We start from the raw sequence: 23,461 nt of genomic DNA on the forward strand, positions 1-23,461 counted from the left end.
GGTGGTATGTGATAGATAAGTGAATGAAATACGGGATGAAAAGGCGCAGCTCTGGGCCATATGCTAGGGTGCAAGGGTAGCTAATAAAAGGAAAGCTCGTACTTAGGTTTATAATGTATAGGAGAGAGAAATCGTGGTACATGAGGTGCCCCGACCTTGATTTTTCCACCCTTCTTTATATGCCTTTTGCTTTTTTATGATTTTTATTTTATTAATTGCTCGAAGTTCAAGGGGTAAGAGCATGATGTGTGAGATATAGCAGTGAATACCCCATTTTTAAGGTAGGGAGGTTCATTACCCACCAGGGGTTGGGACAGTGATGGGTTCCTATATGATGAAGGAGGCTCATAGAACTTGTAGGAACCAAGGTGATGGCCATGACGATAGGGTAAAGCTCATGTATTAAGTTTTTCCCATGTGCTAAATGTGTTTGTCCCAGCCATATTTTGTTTTTTTTGTGGTACATTTTCCTGTTGAATGTAGCCAATTATATTTTATCTTTCTTTTTAGCTGCATCAACCTCTGGAGCATCATTCCAAGCCTAACCCAAGGTGTGGGCAAGGGGAAGGGGAAAGCTAACCTTATGTGAACCCAGTGGAGGAATGTGGACCCAGGTGGGAAAAATGATGAATGGGGTAATAATGAGTGGAAAGGGGGGAATATGTGTGAATGAGGAAGCGGGCCCAGGCAACCAAAATCAGGGTTTCCCGTGAAATACCATCCCTAAAGCCAAATGGTCAGTAAAAGATATCCCACGGGACTAGAATCCAAGGTTTATATCCAAAAGGGGTCTAGGGGACAAGAGCACAGACCTAGCCCATTCTTTCCGCAGAATCCCCCCATTAATCCATGCCCAGAAGTGTCCATTATAAGCAAACTACAATACTCAATTACCAAATGACAAGGTATGCCTTTAGATTCGAGAGGCCCACCTTCAAACATGCAATCATGGCAGATGGGAGAGGGACCACATCGCTGACTCGGGTGGCAGAGAAATGGCACAATGAGCTAGCTAGTGGCTCGTGGCTGCCAACTGAGAACCATCTTGGAGAAAAAAATTCTCCTAGGGGTATCACCCACAAAATGGTGTGGTACAAGCATATAGCCAGAGACAACCATACCCAAACTCAAATCTGTAGGCAGAGACATAGAAGCCCCTAAGCATGCCTTTGGTTGGTGGCCTTCCTTAAACCACCGCAGGTTGCAGACCTCCCTTTTCTAGGTTGAAGGTCTCCCTCTTCAAAGCATTAAAGAGCACTTCCTCTAACATAAGACTTCAACTTCTTGCTAGATTTGGAAGAGTTCAGGGAATCGCACTCAGCATTCCTTTGGTTGGTGGCCTTCTTTAAACTGTAGACATTCCTTCTTGCAAGTTGAAGGTCTCCCTCTTCAAAGCATTAAAGAGCACTTCCTCTAGCAGAAGGCTTTAGCTTCTTGCTAGATCTACAAGACTTCCGAGAACTGCACTAAGCGTTCCAATGTCGGTGCTCATCATCGGTTGAGACCTCAAGTTCTCCCACCTTATATCTTCATTTCAGAGAGCTCATTCAACATATTTCCATCATGCATTATTGTATTTTTTATTATAGCTCTCTTCTTGGAGGGAAATACACCTTTGGATTAAGGGGGAAAATGTTGAACACCTAATTCGTTAAGAGTTACGGTGTGGAAGTTGAATAGTCAAAAGAAGTCCAAGAGACCTTGGAAAATGAATCCAAGAGTCATATCAATGTATTATAAATGTACATCAATGTAAATAATAAATGCAATTTCATGTTTTATCTTTCATAGTTTGTCTTCTACATGTGTGCTTAACACGTATCCATCATAGGATTACATGCAACAAATTTCATTATTCATGTGTTTATAAGGTTTCAAAGTATCTTTAAGGTTTCACATGTAAGTGGTTTCTATGGTTCGATAGAAAGATAAAGGAAATGCTAGTGGACTAGATAATATTTATTTTGAATAAATTTCAAATATTACAGATTATGATAAAAAGACCTTCACTATGTCAATGGAAGTTAAAAGCCCATGTGGTGCTACTAACAAATTTTCATTGAACACATTCATGAAGGTATCAAATAATGACTGTCCAAAAATTGAATCAAGAAAACACAAGTTGCAATGGCAACTTATCTAACACTCTAACCACATAAGCCATTATTGCAACTCATCTAACACTCTAACCACATAAGCCATCATATATAACTATAAGCTTAATAGGTTCAACACCACTAAAAACAAAACTTAGTTTATATTTCAGAATATCGTAGCTCCAATGGGGCTTGTTTCCAGAAGCAAACTGAGATTTACAGTTTAAAAACTCAATCATATCTCTGATAATACAATTTTGAAAACAATCTAAAAGGGATGTAGCCTTTTACAATGCAACACTATTGTTTGAATGTCTTATTGCGTCATTTCGTCAAACAATGCAACATCAAAAGTAGCTCATCAAGTAAATGAATCACATTGTTAAATGGAAATGTAACCTTCCTCTAACCATGCTTTAAGGAGAGGCCACAATGCATATAAAATACATTACATAATAATAACAACAATATATTCAGAAGTCATATATTTTGAGTGTGACCATCAATGTACGTATAATGCTATATGTATTGTACAAGACATCATTCATTCATTATTCATTAACAGATACATGGTCATTCTCTGTTTCATGGAAACCAGTCCCGACCTCTATTATATTTGTTCCCAACATTCTCGCGTTCCGGAGCTTGGGAACGGGTACAAAACATTCAAAATCAGGCGAGAACAGTTCTAGGAAGTGGAAGCTAAATTGGAACATCCAACCTCTGAACTTGGGAGCTTGGGAAAGGAATTTGAGGTGTTTCCTTCATTGGAAGCTTATACAATTATCTATAACTTCTACAACATGCTCTCGTATCATATCAATCAATTTTAGATTTCATGATTCAAGACTATCGAGGATTAAAGGAGGTGCTAATCAGTTTGCTGTCCAACTTAGCAGAGCCCATCCAATATTTAGGATGCTGGACTAGTAGTAAGACCTTTCCTGCCTAGTTGTCTCGGTTGGCCAACTATCCTCCTTGCCACTATTGGTATCTCTATGGCCCATGATGACTTATTTTCCTTGGATGAAGGGTGAATGCTCAGTCGAGCTAACCCATCCATCCACTGTAAGGAATTGATACAAAGGATTAGGCGCAATAACCTATGAATGTCAGCCAACATGATCCATGGGCAGTCCTACTATTCTTCCATTGGGATAAACCCTCACATAGCTATATCATATTTATCCTATACAAATACTTCACTCCATTCTGATTCATAACAGTTCATGTGCAGGTGGGCAGACGGTTGACTCCCAACTCAATAGAAATGAAGGGAAGAGGCAGTGGTCAACCTCAAAGATCAAAAGGTGAGCACCTGAAATAGACAAAGTAACTAGCCGGACCACTGAGGTTAAGCAGCTTTCCGCAAATCTCACGTCACACCATGTGATTTATACAAAGGCTTCGATTTGATTGTTATTGCACTTTGTATTAATACCCTTCAAACAGTCCTTCACATTTAGTTCTTTCTAGATTTAGTACGTGTGACTTTTTATTATTAAATATTTCATCTTAAACTATTTATAATACATATTTATCTGTAATACATGTCTATTTTTATATTTGATATGTTTTTTCAATTATATCATTGATGCTATTTCTCCGTAATACAAGACTATTTTCATAATTTTTTGTGTTTTCAATATACCCTATTGCCACACCCAATCTGTCATTCCCTGCAAATTTAGGAGAAGCTTTTCGTCATATCAGATACTTGTACTCACATACCCAACGTACCAGCATTCCAGAAAGTCGTGCAACATAGCTTTTATCCTTTATGGAGTTCACCTATTTGTCCTACTTGTGTTGGATACTTTTTGCTTAATGGATGAGTAATTTCATTTCAATCTGATCCCTTCCCGGAAGGGGTGATTGACTCCCATATAAAATTGCACTAGAATTATCAACAAATAATGCTAAAGTTAATATATTTCTAGCTTTTGAAAGTGCTTCAAATAAACTTGACAGAAGCATTACAACTCATCCAAAAGCATTACCTCTGGTTTGAAAGCATTACAATTGGCCTAAAGAGATCAATGGCCACAAGCAACCCAGTTGCATGGGTGCAATGAAACTCAAGGGCGAATTGCTGACCTCAAGCACTTCTGTTCAGCTAGGTGGCTGTGAGAGGGGGTACTATTCCATCAATAGCAATCAGAGGAAGTGCATACTGCTGTCGCCAGCTGATGATAATATACATTGTACAAAAAGCTTTTTTCTACACAATTTATCCATTAACCGGTTTTGGTCCGGAGTCGAGTCTTTAAAGTTTATCGCCTCAACACAAAATCAGCTTCCAATGACTATTATCAATTTGAAGGAACAACTCATAATATAGATTTCCATATCCTTCCCGTATTACATCTCATATATTTCTGGTAAAATGTCTTCTCTTCTGTTACAAATAATAGATAAAAATCTAAAGAAAAGGGCCAGCAATAAGCATAAAAATATATTTTTTAAGATAAGGGAAAGCTAGAACCTTAAAAATTACAAATTAATATCAAGACGTCACAAGACCAACTCAGAATAGTTTTGCCAGGAATATGCTTTCCACAGATGGAATATAATCTATCAAGAATTGGCAACATGTGAATAAGAATTGATTGTAGCAACTTAACGCCAAATGGATAGAGGCATTGAAATTGGTCTCTGTAAAAGAAAGAGTAAAATGAACTCCATCTTCTTAAAACGTCTATCATACATGCTGCAACTGAACAACGATACAGCAGGAGAAAAGCTTCCAATTATCATCTGAAAATTGTGGGCTATAGCACAATATACAGAAAAGGGATTACAAAGAGCCTAACGTATTCAGCTATGTTGAACATGAACTTCTGAGAAAAAGATAGAAAATGTTGCAAATCATTTTGTATTATTGTACATTAGCTCTGGTTGAAAACCTATGTGGGTGCATGATATTCATGAGTGACTTCATTTCACCTTGTGCAAAAGAAGTAAAGACAGGGAGTCCACCATGCACTTGGTATGCCTTATTTCACTTACATATGATGAAGATGTGATATGGTAATCAGCTTTGTTACGTCCTGGGATGATCTTATTGGCAACGACTAGAAAATGAAGCCAGCCCTAAAGCGTTCCGTCACCTTTCTGCAGAACAATTTACTCATATGCATACAACATAAGAGCTCCATATCATCTGTAATTCGAGTGATGAATCATCAGAACTGTAAACAAGATGCATGGCTGTATGTACAGTTAGTAGTTTCATATTAAACACACTATCAAGATTACCAATGATTAAGTATCATTCCAATCATCATCATCCTCATAATCTTCATCACTTCCAGCAAAAGCCTGAAATTCACAAGGCAAGAAAATTCAAGGTCAACACAAATAGCAACTAAAGGATTTACAGAGCTGAAAGTATTTAGCAAAACAAAACTGGCACAAGGAACACCATAAATATCTTCCATCTCACCTGCCGTATTGCATTTGCTTTTTCCAAAATAGCAGCCACATTAATGTTTGTTTGAGGCCTAGGAATATTCTGCTTTACCACAGAAGTGCGTCTCAAGTTGAATGACTGACAATCAGTACAATACCATATCAGCTAAAAGTTGAAACACCAAAAAGGGAACTTACCAACATAAGTTAAAGATAAATTCTGGTGTGTATATAGAAGGATACTGATACGAACCCGGGTCCTTATTTGCTCAAGCAGAACTTCTCTTTCATCTAAGGGCTTGGCACTTATCGAACGGATCTCTTTTGGAACTTTCTTAAGCTGCAGATGACATTTAAAATGATATAAGAAAGCAACCTGTAGGAATGATACATTTGTGTATAGCATCCAGACTCTAGACTCAAAAGCAGTACTAAAATAAAGGCCAGCTATGGAAAAGGAATTTTTACCATGCTTTTGTCATGTGAAGCAATGGCTTCAATGAGTGAATCCTTTCGTTCAATGGGGCCTTTTCGTATGACAGGCACCGAATGTGGAGTTGCTGCATCCTGCATAGAACTCTCAGTCCTTGACAGGGGAGGAAGTGCCGGAGGAACTGGAGGCTCAACTGCTTCAATGGGGCCTTTTCGTATGACAGGCACCAAACGTGGAGTTGTTGCTTCCTGCATAGAACTCTCAGCACTTGACAGGGGAGGAAGTGCCAGAGGAATTGGAGGCTCAACTGCTTCAATGGGGCCCTTTTCATTGAGAGGCACCAAATGTGGACTGGCTGCATCTTGCATAGAACCCTCGGCCATTGATGGAGGAGAAAGTGCAGGAGGAGCTGCAGGCTCAACTCCTTCCAATAGTAATAAGGAAGACTTCTCACGGGGCTTCATAATCCGCCACTCTAAAGGAGGAAGAGGAGGTGGTGGTGGCATCTCATGCAAATCACTTCCTTGACTAGGTTCTAATGTTGAAGTGGTTGCAACTAATACGCCAGTCTCTAAAGCAGTTGATTGGCTGCTGGAAAGATACTGAATTTCCTGATGAGTTTCTTCAACAGACACAGGGGAGTAGGGTCCACTAAATATGGGAGACCTTGGGGATGACCCTATAGATATACTGCGCGAGTGTGATGAACTTGATCCTGCCTCTGCACTGCTGCCTTTGAGGTTCAATAAAGAATTCTTAGTCTCTGGACTTAATGAGCTTGACATAAAGGTTCTGGATGAATCTCCTAGAGAACCTGTGTCTACATCACTGACATCATTCCTGCCAGAAAATACTGCTAATTCTTCAGTAGGTTCAAGAGGTTGATTAAAAAATTCATGAGAAAAATTTGGAGAGCACTTCCTGAATTCCACCAAATCTCCATTTTCAGAATCATCACTTGTATTTATCATTTTCGAGAGCATTTCATCCGAGTTGTTTACAGGGGCCTTCCTCTGTCTATGTAATGACAAGGAACCCATAATCCCAAAGTTCTGATCTTCATCTGCTTGTTGCAATGGAATTGCAGGTTCAGGTAATAAATGGAAAGAAGATAACAGGTCATCTGTTTTGCTTTCAAACTGCTGACACTTTTCAGGACATGAAGACTCTGAAACATGATCAGTGCTTGTAGACGACATAGAGAGCGGCGAATCAGCACTTGGTTGGAAGGATATCTTGATATGCTCAAGAGGAGGTGAAGGAGGTTCGTCTTCAATCACTTCTTTGTTGGAAATGTTTGATGGTGACTCTGAAGATGGGATAGCACCAGCAGGCTCAAGAGGAGGTGAAGGAGGTTCACCTTCAACCACTTCTTTGTTGGAAATGTTTGATTGTGACTCTGCAGGTAGGATAGCACCAGCAGGCTTTGTTGGTCGTATAACATTTAGAAGTTCTGTGCCTGGGAGGAAATCTGCATTAGTTTTATCAACGAATAAATTTACAGGAGATGGAACATTGAACACTTCGGCAGGTGTTCCAGCAATCTGTTCTTTGTGGGACTCCATATCATTAATGTTTTCAAATGATCCAGCATCAAGTTCAGGAGACGAGGAAAGCTGGAAGGTAGCAGGAAGCACTATGTTAGTAATGCAATCCTGTGTAGCAAGAAAACTATATGATTGAGCTTCAGTAAGTTCATTAGATAGCCCTTCTTTCTTAGCATTATCTGGTACAGTGGCAGGAAAAGGCAATTCAACAGTGGTATCACCAGCAGGTACAACCTGTTCTGAATGAGTGGATGCTTCCTTCAAAGTGATATCATCTTTGGAATTCGTCTTGAGCACATTTGAGCTTTGAAAACTATCAATCAAATTATCTCCTGCGAAATCAAGAGATGATTTTATGATTGAATCCTTTGCAGGTAACGTGTCAATTGAGTAAGCCTGAGTCATTTGCTCTGTTTCATCATCATATGACGCACTCAACTTAGTAGGGATATCCAAGAGTCTTGCATCAGATATTGATTCAGTGCATTTAGTGTCTGCAAGATCATCACTCTCTTGCAAATCTACTATGGATTCAGTGCACGTATGTTCTCTATGTCCTTCATTTTCTTGTGTGTCCGTTGCTGATTTTAAAGCTATGACACCATCAATCCAAGTGTCTATACAACCTTGGTTGTCCATTAACATGGCATCCATGCTAGGTTCAATGAATTCAGAATGTACAGAATCTTGGGGCATGCTTTGAGTGGTATAATCACCATGTCCAATAAATGTGTTAGATTCAACAGATATTTGTCCAACTGACTTTGGAGATGAAAAACTAGTCAGCATTTCAGCATGCTGAAAATATGAAGCTTCAATCATTGCAGGTTCAGGTACTCCATTTTCTACATTATTAGTTTGTGACTCAATGTCTTCATCATCATCTTGCACTACAGCATTCTCAATGCCAGCATCCAACTCAGAGATAACTGCTGACTCATTTATATTAGAACCAGAAAGGAACAAATGCAACTCAGGAGAGGACATTTGTGACTTAGCACCAACCACAATCTCCTCAAAGGCTTCATCCTTGGTCACTGGTTCTTCATATGGAGTTGTGAGCAATTTTACATCAGGGCCAAAAAGAGATGATTGTGGAGTTGGGACTCTCGCATCCACTGCTCCATTGTCAACTCCAGCAGAAGATGCAGCATTTACAAAACTATCCATGTTAGCAACATTTTCAAACTCTGAGAATGACTTTCTTTTTACACCATTTGTCTCAATGCTGTCAATCATTTCATGGGATATGACATCTTCAGCAACTGGAGGCAGCATATCAGTATTAAGCACCTCCTCATTTGCAGGCATACCAGTGCCACTCTGCATCCTCTCATTTACAAGTATCTGGCCATTCTCAAGACCTTCAGAGGACAACAATTTTAATATGCCATGGTTGAAATCAGCAAATACTTCCTCCTTGGATCCTCCAACAGGCATGGACACAGAATCAAGCCTTCTATGTAGATCCACATTCACAGAATCACATTGTGATGTCGCATGATTCTCAGTGTGTGCTGTTGATTCTACATTAGAAATAACATTTACTGGATGGTTATTCAAAAGCCTCGATGAAGTCTCTAATTTCAAAGATTCATCAGATGAGTCAGAGTTGTAAAAGGCAGTAGCTTCAGCATCAGCAAGGTCAGAACACTGACCATCCTTCTCATGTAACTGTCCTGTTGTTTCAATACCTGTTTCCTTATGTTCTGAATTGAAATCTGAATCAAAATCATGTTTGGCCCTGCCATCCGAATCTGTTTCCATTTCTGATTCCATGGTAGTAAGAGCATCCATATAATTGTCTACCTCACTAGCTACATCATCATTCTCATCCTTAAATGCATGGACTTCTGGTCTGCTTTCACCATTGACTGACAAGTCCTTTTGTTCCACTTGAATAAAATTCTCAGAAATTCTCTCTGCATCCTTATCTGCAGTGACCCTCGGTGAATGAGAATGAGTTTCTGGAGTAGAGGCTGTGGTAAGATTATCCATCAACTTAACTCCCTTGACATTTCTTACTGCAGGCTTTTCCTCCCACTCTTGAGAAAATGAATTATGTGTATCTTCCTTAAATAATGATGATTTGTAAGGGACCTGCACATAGTGACTTCCCATTACTTGATCCTGGAGAGGAGATGTATTCTTTTGTTTAGAGTTCAATGTTTCATCCAAAGTACTTGATAAATTCTCAAGCACATGCTCATCTTCTTTAGACAAAGACATATTTAATGGAGCGTGCCTAAACTTTCTTCCACTGGCTTGATTCAGAAAAGGAGATTCATGCACCTGTTTAGACTTCAACTTTTGATTCAAAGTGTTCATAGTGACTTCAGGAACATAGTTTGGACGATCAAGATCCAGAGATGAATACCTAACCCTGCACTTAAACAAACCAAAACCAATTAACTTTAACATGTGATCAGTAAACTGAACAATTCCCTTTAAAATATAATTAACATAAAATGGACCAGGATAGAGCTGTAAAGATGCCGTACACAATTATCTGTGCTGAGACATGGCCAAAAACCAACAAAACTATCATGTAATGAACAATATCCGATTAAATAGACTTAAAATTAAAATACGCCGTGTAAAGCTGTAATGGTACCATAAAAAGATGTATGCTCATACACACCATTTTACTACCTTGTCTATGACATTTGAAAGAGAAACAAAATTCATACCTAGCATTCATTGGAGTAACATCTGGGGTTTCACCATTCCTTCGCCTCCGTCCCTTTTTCTGATATTTCAAAATAAAGGAAGGAAAACTAAGATGATTTGCATTTGGAGGAGGAACAAATAACTTCAAGAAAAAATAGGAATCCTACAGAAGAACAATATCAATAGGAAAAGTTAAACTGACTAATTCCTACTATCTCGTGAAGAACGATGTGATGGTCACTCAATAACTTGCAAGTATTATTAAAATTGAGGACTGATATGTACAGGTATCAAATTCAGAGTGTGGACAGTGTTACCCATCAATCTGGCATGGGTTTTAATGTGGAAAATGTTGGATGGTTTGATGACATTCAATTGGATACTGCAATCAAGAAGAGTGCTAAGAAATTGCTAGTATCTCCATTTGATATTGGTAAAGCTGATATTGTGCCAAATTCACAGTTGAGAGCTAGTTTAAATCATGCAGTTATCAAGAAAACAAAAGGGCTTTAAAAGACATGGAATGTGCAAAGTCTTCAGGTTTGCAAACCCTTGGTAGGAGTTACCCAGGAGAAGAAAATCATAACATTGAGACAAGATTGTCTGATGAAGTAGTACCAACTGACAAAAGGTGTAAAGTTTCTGAGATTGCGGGAGCATTGCCGAAGAATTTATGGATGCACGCGTGGGGTTCCTATACTCAGCAGACTTATAAAGTCAGTAATTCTTTTCCTTTCAAATGGATCAGTAAAAGTGGAAGGAGGGATCTTATGATATATCAGTGACAACTGCTGGGGGTCTATTGGGTGAAGTCATGTCTCGAAATGCAGGGTTCTCAGATCAGGTTGTGGAACTTGATTTTATCTGAGTGAAGGCATTCATAGACATTGAGAGAATGGTTATAGGATAACTGTCACTGCTGCAACCTGTGATCAAACTGCTCTCATCCTGAGTCTGCCAAAGACAAAACTAACAGATGAAACACAAGAAACACTTTGAACATCAGCTTTTCCTAGTACCCATGTAAAGGAGAAACGGTCCAAGAATCTTTATATTGCTGCAGTATGTTATGGACACAGTATCCTGGTCCTATTTATTTCATTGGATGTTGTATCCCGATTCCCTTTAGTAATTTGTGAAGCAATGCACTGCCAAAAACATAAATAGTAGGCTGGTTGTAAATTCTTAGAAGACCATGGGCAGGTTGCCTAGGCAAGATTACCAGCTACAATGAATTTTCAAACTACCAGGGCTACTAGATCTAGCGCTTTTGTTGATAATATTGATATGAAAGTAATGTGTTGATGTCATCTCATGATGCTATTACAGGCATTGCAGATTTGCAAGCCATTGGTGTTAGAAGCAATGAATCTATAGGGAAGGTGAAGAAGGCGAGGTGCCCAAAGAACTTCAGCATGCTAAGTTACAAAATGAGATGGGCAAGGATTTGCAAGAACTAGACAAACACCTAGAGTAGAAAGGGGCAGAAATGAAATTGTTTGACAAGGCTGACACTACACTGCTCAAGCCACGTTATGAGGAAAGTCTATGAAGCTTGAAGAAGATGAATCCAATAGCAAACTCATTTTGGCACGGTCAGAAGAAAGTTGGGGTGCTTACTATTTCTACTTTGGACAGCAGATCATATATATATATTCTTAGACGCTTGAGCCAACTTTTGTGAGTTTTGATGTTGAAATGGATTTGAGGGGCACCTCTTGAGTTGTTTGTTGGAAATTTTCCACCATTTGTAAGGCTACATGTAATTTGAAGGCCCACATATCCACATATGGAGGAAGATTTCGAGGATTACTTCACTTCATTCCATGGCACGTGGCACAAACAACCCTTCTTTAAGTATTTTGAATTAATTAATTAGAGAAGAGTGTTTTACCCAGTGTTTTTAAAACCGGAACCGGTGACCGGACCGGTCCACCTAATGAACCGGTTTACCGACCGGAACCGGTCTAACCGGGACTGGTTTGGTCTAAACGAACCGGTTTTAGAAAATACATTAAATAATTATTTTTTAATGAAAAAAACTATTTTTAAGATTTAAAACCATGATTCCAAGCCAATAGAGACAAAATATGCAAAGATTGCTCATTGATATACCATGTAAAGCCTTAAAGGTGAATATATCAAAATGGCACCGAGTGCAATACATATCATCGACAAAATACATAAGCAATGAGGCTCTAAATGGCCACTAGAGTGCAAAAATAAAGCCTACAAACTATGGGGCCAGTGGCCTACTACAAGACTTCAGTCTAGACTCTACATATATGATAATAGTAATACTATAATAGTGATCAACATTATCACTTGAAGTTGAAACTTCTCATGAGTCTCAGTCATCATGATCAAACTCAGTTGGTTGAGTCTCGACTCCCAAACTGTGTAGCCACAAACTTCTCTATTGGTTCAGTGACTTGAGTCTCAAACTTCTGAAGGTATTCTGCCCTAATATGCCCTATTATTTCATTTGGTGCTCCACATGGCTTTACATGGCCTCCTATCCCAGCCAAGTGTTGCTTGAACCCGTTAATACCCCCTCCTTGAATGGATTTTTGGCAATATTTGCAGATCATTTTGCCATCAATCATATCACAATGAGCCCATGCAGTATCTTCGGCTTTTGGAGGCATGATGACTCCCTGGATGGTAGATCATAGAAGTGAGAAGTTTATAACACAAAAAAAAAAATCATGGACAGCAGACTCAAATGAGGAATTATCAAGTGCAAATCCTTACCTGGAAATGCAAACTAGCTCCCTTAGCCTCCTCTTGAAGATGGCAACTCCACTGACAGCTACACACTATCTCCAAAATAGCTCCAACTCCAACTCCAAGATGACTACTTCAGCAAAAACTCCACACTCTCCAAGCTCACAAACAAACTCACAAACACTCCAAATCAGTTGTGTGAGACAAATGAGAGTGAGAGGGGTCTCTTATAGCAAGTGTGAGGGTGCTTTTGGAGGGAAAATACCTTTCCCTCACCCCCAAAACCCCTAAACCACAAAACCACAGTGCTTTTTGTCATAATTCGGCGGGCTGTCCATAAACCAGCCGGTTTAGGACGGAACCGGCCGTTTTGCTACAAACCGGCTGGTTCCGCCCTAAACCGGCCGGTTTTGACCGGTTAGGACCAGATTTCGGTCACATGAGGCATCTAACCCGGTTTTTAGGCCGGTTCGGACCGGCCAGGCCTCTAACCGGCCGGTTAGACCGGTTACCGGTTTTTGTGGCCGGTTTTTAAAACTATGGTTTTACCCCTCCATAGGTTAGTTTACGGCTTTTTCTTAAACTATTAATATTTTATTGTAAAGGAAGTTGAGTTTCTCTCTATAACTAGAGCTGCACTTCCTCATTATTTTTCACAGTTGGATTGGGAGAGAAATATTTAGCAAATTCTGAAATTTCAGAAATTTTGATGGAGATCTTCTGTTCTTTAATTGGAGCTATGGAAGGAAGAATAAATGCACCTCATTGAGGAGATGATTTGTTGATGATTATGCAACTCTATGAATTTTCATGGCTAGGGTTTATGGGTGAACAATGGTTTCTTAGCTAAGTGTTCTCTCTAAGTCTTGTGGATATATTTATGAATGTTATTAAGTGTAAATGTACGTATACAGTGGTAAGGGTGCATTCTCTTTATATTATTCTTCGATAGATCCTTTCTTTTAATCCATAGGAAGATTTCTAGTGGGAAATCTTCCCTCAAAATTTATCTTGAAGCTTGTGAAAGTATTAGGTGGATCTTCTAGGGTTTGTAGTGGACAACCCTAGCAATCACCCTAGATCCACTTATAATTTATATCTTTTCAAGGGAGATTTTAGTTGACCCCGTGTCCCCAGTGAAAAGGCACTAGCATCTGGTCTTGCCATCACTCTATCTTTTTGAACAAACTTCAAACCACTCTTCATATAACCTTGAAACTTATTGCCTTAAATCCCAACAATCTTAACGTAGGGAATCCCCCCTTGAGCCAAAGAAGAGCCAGCCTAAAGTGAAGAAGAGGGTTCGTGAAGTGGCAGTGGTCTCCTGCTTAGTTTCACTCAAACGCACTTAAGTTTTTGGACTTAATCTCAAGAGGTGTGAGTTTGTTTGATAACAAGCATGACACCATTTATCTACTAGAAAAGAGTGAATAAAGAAGATGAGTTGAAGATATGAGAATGAGGTTTATAAAATTTCCTTGCAATTTGCCTCTAGTTTACTCAAGTTTGACCTTAAGTAGAGTAAAAGGATAAAATGGAGGTATCTTGGGTTCAGAATTAAATTTTAAGACATTTTGCATGGGTTCCTCTATCCTCCCTATCCATAGCCATATCTGCCATACCACTAATGACCTCCTCCTTTAGAAAGGAAAATAACCATACCCTGCACACATAGTTCAATTTTTATTCTTATCATGTGATATCCAAAGTGTTAAATTATGGTATGTTCTATGCTTAGAGCAGTTTACTTCTTTTCTTCTTATTAGCCACAAATTAGCAATCACATATACATTAAGTAAAGTGCAGATAGAACATTAAACGATCAACAGAAAACAAGCCAAGGCAAGAGACACAAGATGTGGCAGCTAGCCAGGGACAAACCCCAATGTGGGGAAACCCTTTGATCAAATCTTCTTTTATCTTCAATAGTTCAGTAGAGATAAATAGTACAAAATCAGAATTCTGTAATTTTATATCAGCAGCAGCAAACCCTAGATCAGTGAAGTCAAACTTGGTCAAACGAGTTGTAATTGACTTCCAATATACTTGGTCAATTTCCGGTCAACTAGCCCTCGAACAACCTGAAGAAACAGTCCTTGAACAGCCCCAAAAACACAGTCAAAATGCTGTTGACTGAAGTCAACCTGCTGCCCAAAACTAGGGCAGTCAATGCTGGTCAAACCTGTGGACAGATTGCCCCAATTTTTGTGCCAAAATCTGCAGCCTGCCTAGGAGAGGCAGCCATACCAAAACCACACCCTTGATGGGTCAACACAGGTCAAAGAGACCTTCAGCAGCTTGCATCCTCCTTTCAGCGTCCTTGCCCTAATGCGTCCTCCTTCTTCCCACATGTGAGCTGCTCCTTGTATAACCCAAACCTAAGGAGAGAGAGAGAAGAATGAGTGAGATGAGATGATGAGAAAATGAATCAACCTCTCTTGTATTTATATGATTCACTGGGCATGTGTGCCACACATTTCACTGTTGACCGACCTTGACAATTTGTCCAATAAATACAAATAAATTCATATCTCCATAAATACTTGTTGGAATTGGATGATCTTTAGATCAATCCTACACGTCTCGACAAGAGGGATCTAGGAAAAATATCAGCTGCCATAAATGAGGTGACCCACATGGAGTTTGGCCCTAGTTTCCAACTTTAACACTCCCTCTCAACTAGAGAGAACTCCATCTGTCTGACCGGCACTACTATCCCAGCCATCAAATGCACTGCCCTGCACTACTTAGCCCTGCTTTGCTCTGCTCGAACTATGAAGAAGATGAAATGATCAAGGATGTATCATACCATCCTCCACTGACCCGAAGTCAGTTTCAGAGTGTGTCATACCACTCTCACTAATCCCAGATCAATGGAGGTCATCCTAGCATAGGGAGTCCCAGAATGCATGGGTAGGATGCCTCGACAGGAGAACTAATCATCCTGTCCACAGGAGAACGAATCATCCTGTCCAACAATGGCCACAGGAGAACCAATCATCCTGGCCCACAGGAGAACTAATCATCCTGTTCCACAATCACCACGCAGAACTAATCATCCTAGCCCACAGGAGACCTAATCATCATGTCCTACAGTCGCCACGGGGTGTCACAGGGGAAGGTTGAACTTTTCACCCTGTACATAGTGCACCACCAGGGGATGGTGAGTGGCCCTGTGGCCGCATGTTGCTCCAAGAAGTACCTCGCGCCCCCCTGGAGCTCCCAGAACTCAATACATCATACTCAACCCTCATAAGAGGGTCTCTGAATGACACCAAGTCATTCTCGAAAAGTCAAGAATTTGACCTTTCCCAGGGGCTTCGTCAAAATGTCGGTGACCTGTTCATCTATATCGATATGTTGGAGCCTTATTGCTCCCCACTGCACCATATCCCGAATATAGTGGTACCTAATATCAATATGCTTAGAGCGATCATGAAATACGAGATTCTCTGATAAATGAATCCCACTCTGGTTGTCACACAGGATCACGATGGCATCCAATGTAAATCCAAACAACTCACTGAACAGCTTTCACAACTAGACCACCTCACAAGAGGCCATACTAGTAGCAATGTACTCTACCTCAGCAGTGCTCAAGCCACTAACTTCTACTTCCGGCTCATCCAGGATATCGAGGTAGATCCCAAAGAGAAACAACACCTGGAAGTGCTCTTTCAGTCCACCACACTGCCCGCCCAATCAGCATCGGTACATCCAAGTAGTCTCACATCTTCAGCAGTGTATCTCAACCCCTGAGTGATTGTGCCACGAAGATATCTCAACAGATTCTTGGCACCAATCCAATGTGTGTGGTGAGGCTCAACCATATGTTGACTCAACATGTTGACTGCAAAGCATATATCCGGACAAGAGTTCGCCAAGAACACCAATGCTCCGACGAGTTGACGATACTCGGTAGCATTTCGTAAAACAAGTCCGGCAGCACTACCGCTTAACTTCTTGAAGTCAAGCTCCATCGGGGTAGTCACGCGCTTGCAGTCCACCATACCGAATCTCTCCAATATTTTCACCACGTATTTTCCTTGAGATAGAAAAATCTCCCCTGGTTTCTTCCAGTCCTAGGAAATAGTGCATCAGTCCTAGGTCTTTCATCTCGAACTCGGAAGCCAACTCCCTCTTACATTTGAGAATGAGAGGGTCTGCACCTATTAGAAAGAGGTCGTCAACATACAGCACCAGTATGAGAGGATTGTCATCTTCAACCTTAAAGTAAACGTTAGGGTCGGCTTCACTCCTAGTGAACCCCAGCTTCATCAAGTAGCTATCGATCCTCTCATAGCACGCTCAGAGTGCTTGCTTCAGCCCTTCTTCAACCTGCACACATGAGATTCTCGATCATGAATCTCAAATCCTTCGAGTTGCTCCACATAGACCTCCTCTTTGATCGAACCATGCAAGAACGCAGTCTTGAAATCCATCTGATGTAGGTTCCATCCTTGCGAAGCAGCAAGGGCTATGATCAAGCGAATGGTGGTATATCCGAAAACAGGTGCAAATATCTCATCATAGTTTATACCTTCCTTCTGAGAGAAGCCACGAGCAACAAAACAAGCCTTATACTTTTCCACACTTCCATCAATTGCATGCTTTATCTTGTAAAGCCATTTCGAAGTAACAACTGCTTTGTCCTGGGGTCTGGAGACCACATCCCAGACATCGTTTTTCATGATGGACTCATATTCCTCAGTCATAGCATCCTTCCATACTTAATGCTTGACAGCTTCTGCGAATGACGAAGGATCATTTTGGATGATCGTGCTCATGACGGTCAAGTATCCCTGATACCTGGTCGGCTTCTTACTTTCCTAGAAGGTTCTCCTTGGTGCAACGTGCCCTTCAGCATCATCAAGTGTCCCCCTAAGCCATGAAGACTCGAAGGCTCTTGCGGAGGGGGATCAATAGAATTCATAGGTTCTTCCACATCAGGCATCGTCTCATCTTCCTTTCCCTTGGGTTCCCTAGTGTCAGCTTCTTTAGATCCCCTTTGAATAGGAAGATTGTCAACTTTGCTAAGAGCCATATCTTCATCAAAGGTCACATCATGGCTAATCTCGATTTCCCTTTGACCAGCCACATAGATTCTATAGCCCTTAGTGTTTTCGCTACAGCCCACGAAGATTGCACCCAATTTGTTCCTCTTCTCCTTCGGCACATGAAAATATATCGGACTTTCAAAAATTCTAAAATGAGATACATTAGGTTTCTTACCAGTGAACATCTCCTCGGGAGTCTTGGAACCCAATGCTTGATAAGGGCATCGGTTTTGCACATATACGGCGGTATCCGCAACTTCGGCCCAAAGAAACTTCGGAAGTCTTTGATCATGAAGCATAGCACGGACAGCTTCCACAATCGTACGATTCTTCCTTTCCGCCACACCATTCTGCTCAGGAGTATATGGTGTTGCAGTCTCCCTCTTAATGCCAGCCTCTTTGCAAAATTCATGGAACTCATTGGATTCATACTCAGTCCCATTATTATTCCTTAAGATCTTGATCTTATTTTCGGTTTGATTCTCGACCAAGGCTTTGAAGTGATGAAACCAAGTGAACACTTCATCCTTCTTTCTCAAGATGTATATCCAAGTCTTGCGAGAATAATCATCTGTAAAAGTGAGGTAATATAAATATCCTCCCAAAGAGTTCACAGGCATCATACTAGATATGTCTAAGTGAACCAACTGCATTATATCGAAGGTCTTGCTTTGGCTTGAGGGGAATGGTCCCCTTTTGAGCTTTCCTTCGGCACATCCAGGACATACACCTTCTTGCTCTACTTGGAATTCGGGCATCCCTGTCACCATTTGTCTTGCATTGGGTAGAGCTCTATAATGAAGCTGAGCAAACCTCCAATGCCATAGTTCAGACTAAAGTGATGTGTCACAAGACATGACACCCAACGGACTTCCTCTGACCTGATATAATGAATCGACTCGAAATCCAAGAGTGAAAGCTTCCTTAAAATTCTTTTTCCATACACGTACATTGCCATCGATGAAGGTTACCTTGTAGCCTTTGTCCTCCATAGCCGAAACGGACACCAGGTTCTTTTGTAGATCAGGTACATATAGGACTTCTTGCAAATGAATTGTATTACCCTGATTCAATTGAAGGGTGACATTCCCTACGCCTTTCACGGGATATTTTGTGTTGTCCTCAAGAACAATTTCCAAGTTGGTCTCCTTTTCTATCAAATTGGAGAGAGCTTCTTTGTAACCAGTGAAGTGCCTTGAGGCACCACTATCAATAAGCCAATTTCCCAGCGAGTCTGGGGGAGCAGCAATAGAGAGGGCCGCTGATGGACATTATTCATCTTGCTTGTTGTTAACAACATTAGATTCATACCTGGAGTTTCTTGCCTTCTTGAAGGGTTGTTCTCTTCCTTGATTTACGACATTTCTTTTACCTCTACCATTGGACCTGCCATTCCTTTGATTGCCTTGAGAGTGATTTTGGTCATCGTCATGGTGTAGTCCCTTTTATCAGGGCACTCCCTCGCATAGTGGCCCATTTTGTTGCAATTGTACCAACGACCTTTTCTTCCACCCTTTGGTTCAGCCTTTCCTTTGGATTTAGCCCCAGAATTGTTTCTTCTTTTAGCATGAGAAGAAAAGGCAAAGGGATGGCCTTTAAGTGCAGGCATTTCTTGCTCTTCTATCCTTGTCTCTTCTTGAATACATCTAGCCATCAATTCCTCAAATCTTGGGATGACATTATTGTTGAGAAGAGTAGTCCTGAATATGTACCATTCAGGTGGCAGTTCTCCAAGAGTTGTGATAGTCATTTCCCTGTCAAGAACTACTTCACCAATAGATAGGAGATCATTCTTGATCTCGGTGATCCTTAAGAAATATGCTTGCATACTCTCATCTTTGCGCTTCTTAATTTCCTTAAGCTTATTTCTAAGGAACGGAACTTAATTTGCATCATTAACTTTAAAAAAATTCACCAGTCTATCGTAGATTTCCTTGGAGGTTGTTAGCTCGGAAACATAGGCCACCAGGCGCTTGTCAATAGAGCCTTGGATGATCTTCCTTGCTTTGACTTCTCCCTTGGACCACTTGCTTTTGGCAGCGACGGATGCATTTGATGGAGGCGCAACAATATTGCCTCTCACATGGTCCAACACTTCCTAATCTTCTAAAGTCAGATCGAGAGACATCTTCCATCCGTGATAGTCAAACTTCTCACAGAGCTTGTCTTCGGCAGGGAAGAGTGTTGAGGACCCCATGAAGTTTTTATGATAGCCTTGCCAACCTTCTCCTCAGTGATTTCTCTTGCTCTTTCTTGGGCTTTGTCTTCACCTCAGCTCTGATACCATGTTAAATTATGGTATGTTCTATGCTTAGAGCAGTTTACTTCTTTTTTACTTATTAGCCACAGATTAGCAATCACGTATACATTAAGTAAAGTGCAGATAGAACATTAAAAGATCAACAAAAAACAAGCCAAGACAAGAGACACAAGATGTGGCGGCTAGCCAAGGACAAACCCCAATGCGGGGAAACCCTTTGATCAAATCTTCTTTTATCTTCAATAGTTCAGTAGAAAGAAAGTACAAAATCAGAATTCTGTAATTTTATATCAGCAGCAGCAAACCCTAGATCAGCGAAGTCAAACTTGGTCAAACAAGTTGGAATTGACCTCCAATATGATTGGTCAATTTCCAGTCAACTAGCCCCTGAATAGGCTGAGGAAACAGCCCTTGAACAGCCCCAAAAACACAGTCAAGCTGTTGTTCACTGAAGTCAACCTGCTGCCCAAAACTAGGGCAGTCAACATTGGTCAAACCTGTGGACGGATTGCCTTGATTTTTGTGCCAAAATCTGCGGCCTGCCTAGGAGAGGCAGCCACACCAAAACCGCACCCTTGATGAGTCAACGCTTGGTCAACGCAGGTCAAAGAGACCTTCAGCAGCTTCTGCGTCCTCCTTTCAGCGTCCTCCTTGCCCTAATGTGTCCTCCTCCTTCCCACGTGTGAGTTGCTCCTTGTATAGCCCAAAGCTAAGGAGAGAGAGAGAGGAATGAGTGAGATGAGATGATGAAAAAATGAATCAGCCTCTCTTGTATTTATATGATTCACTGGGCATGTGTGCCACACATTTAATTGTTGGCCGACATTGACAATTTTTGTCAAGTAAATACAAATAAATTCATATCTCCATAAATACTTGTCGGAATTGGATGATCTTTAGATCAATCCTACACCTCTCAACATGAGGGATCTAGTAAAAATATCAGCTGCCATAAATGAGGTGACCCACATGGAGTTTGGCCCTAGTTGCCAATTTTAACACAAAGACACACACACACCCATACGGAGAACCATACAACATGGTTTTCAAATAATTCCATCACAGTTCCAAAGTATCTAGGGTCATGGTTCATCTCTTTTTGCATTGTGACTTGCTCGTGTGATAAAATTTGAAGGTTGATACCAATATGCCATGTTACTTTGCATATATGTTGACACAGCTCTATTGGTCAAATGATTATTAATAGCAATCTGCTGCTTCCTGTTGTTGAAATATGGGCAGCTATGGGACGAATTTTCGATAGCCCTAAAAGAAGCCTATCATGCCCCAACTAGAATGATCAAATATATATTATTATTGAAGGGAAAATTTATTTGGGCGAATAATTTCAAAGGGGATTGTCAATTGTATTTGAATAATAATTGAATTTGACTCTACAAATCGGTTTTCATATTGCTCACGTCGGCCTCCCTAATGGATGCGACTTTTCACATATTGAAACAACTAAATTTCCCATCAATATGCCTCATTTGAACACAAGGCTCTGCAATTTATATGTTCTATTTTTTGTGGTAATTCGCATATGGGTTTTATTGGCTCAGTTCTATGGCACACATTCTATGGATTAGTTCTGTGGCACGCTTTCTATGGATTGTTACTATGGCTTGTAGCTCGCACTCTATGGTTTAGTTTTGTGGCTTGCTCCTCATTACAATATGGTTGCATACATTATAGCAGTGTTGATAATATCGCAGATATTTGAAAATATCGCTATATTTTCGGCAAAACAATATATCACAGAGTAAATATCACCGATATATTGCCAAAATATCGCACAACAATGTAAAATATCATCGAGCGCGCAGGGGCCGAGCTACAAAAGTGTTTTTTGTGGTTTTTTTTGTCGTTTTGCTTTGTTGGTCTTGGAGAAGGAAGGGGAAGAGCTTTGTTGTGGTTTTCAAGGAGGGTTGAAGATCAAACAACCATTATCATCACCAACCAAAAAAAATTGTGGGTCAAAGATTCAAGAACAGTGAGACAAACTTCATTTTTTCCATTAACAGGTATGTTCTTAAAAACCCATATGTTAAATATTTTTTTCATAGATTTAGGGTTATGCTTGCTTGCCTCTTTGCCTACCAACATTTTGCTTCATTGTTCAATTGCTATGATTTTCATGCCCATGAGCCAATGCAAGGGTTTTCTCCATATTTGGACAACAAGCTTAATTTTTCATTTTTTAACTTTCTTATGCACCCTCTTATTGCCATTATTCATTGCAAGTAATGTAGTAAAAAATATATATTTTTTAAATGAGGTGGTTGTTATTTTTTAATGCCAATTTTTTTTGGTGCCCTAGGTTTGAATTAATCCACTACAAATATGCCAAAGCCCTTGGACCTATTTTGGGAGTATGGGGAACCTGATGGTGGGACAAATCGGGCATATCTAACATGCAAATTGTGTGGGGACAAGATGACAGGAGGGGTTACGCAATTGAAATACCATCTGGCTAGACTCCCTGGACATGAAGTTGGGCTTTGTTTGGAATCTAGTGCGGAGCTTATACAAAAATCTCTTCAAGCAATTGAGGAAAAAGATAGAAAGAAAGAAGAGGCAGAAAGAAACAAGGTTGAACGTGCAGGTAAATCTTTTGGGATATCTCCTTCCAATTTTGAGGTTGAGGGTAGTGGGATGGGCTCCACAGTGTTACCTGCTAGTGCTAATGTTACTGGGAGTGGGAGGTCATCCTTATTTGTTCCACGAACTGAACATGGAGCACAACCTTCCATAAAATCAGTTGTTAAAAAACAACAGAAGCAAGAAGAAAATAGAGTTATGGGGAGGTGTCTTTTTTGGAGCGACTTGCCTCTCAGCATCACCAAAACCAATCCATTTTGGCAACCAATGTGTAATGCTATTTCTATTGTGGGCCCAGGGTCCAAAAGTTCTACATATGAGGAGTTGCGGGGGCCAATCCTTCAAGCAGAAAAGCAAGACATCAACTCTAGATTGGCGGAGTTGAAATAGACATGGGAGGTGTCTGGAAGCACAGTGTTGTATGATGGTTGGATAGATAGGAAGGGTAGGACCCTCCTAAATTTCTTGGTACATCGTCCTAAAGGTACCATGTTTATTAAATCAGTGGATGCATCAAATGAAACAATGATATGTGAGTTGTTAGATGGGTTCATCCAAGAGATTGGTGTGCAGAATGTGGTGCAAGTCGTAACAAATAATGCAGCTAATTATGTGTATGCCGGCAGGATGCATAAGGGGAGGCACCGCACATTGTTCTG

The 23,461-nt window shown here is 40.4% G+C and overlaps 1 protein-coding gene across 8 annotated transcripts in view; it reads right to left on the minus strand.

Annotated features, from left to right (window-relative positions):
* Positions 1-4,434: 4,434 nt before the first annotated feature.
* Positions 4,435-23,461, minus strand: part of SCAR2 (SCAR homolog 2) — a 114,129-nt gene continuing 95,102 nt past the window's right edge. Inside the window, exons 6-12 of one of the 8 annotated variants that reach the window (XR_016261809.1) lie at positions 10,178-10,236; positions 5,976-9,870; positions 5,761-5,847; positions 5,542-5,646; positions 5,355-5,417; positions 5,106-5,210; positions 4,435-4,812 (exon numbers count right to left, since the gene is read on the minus strand). Coding sequence is in view for 4 of the 8 variants with exons in the window: in XM_089436791.1 (XP_089292917.1) it covers positions 5,361-5,417; positions 5,542-5,646; positions 5,761-5,847; positions 5,976-9,870; positions 10,178-10,236 (4,203 nt within the window). In the remaining 4 variants the exon portion in view is untranslated. Of the gene's footprint in view, positions 5,260-5,354; positions 5,418-5,541; positions 5,647-5,760; positions 5,848-5,975; positions 9,871-10,177; positions 10,237-23,461 lie in introns of all 8 variants that reach the window. The other 7 variants (XR_016261808.1, XR_016261807.1, XR_016261806.1 and 4 more) reach the window with 7 other exon arrangements.

This window comes from Pinus tabuliformis, chromosome 5_2 (genome assembly GCF_031772625.1).
Source record: "Pinus tabuliformis cultivar Carrire ecotype Pingquan chromosome 5_2, CPIR1, whole genome shotgun sequence".
Classification (NCBI taxonomy): Eukaryota; Viridiplantae; Streptophyta; class Pinopsida; order Pinales; family Pinaceae; genus Pinus; species Pinus tabuliformis.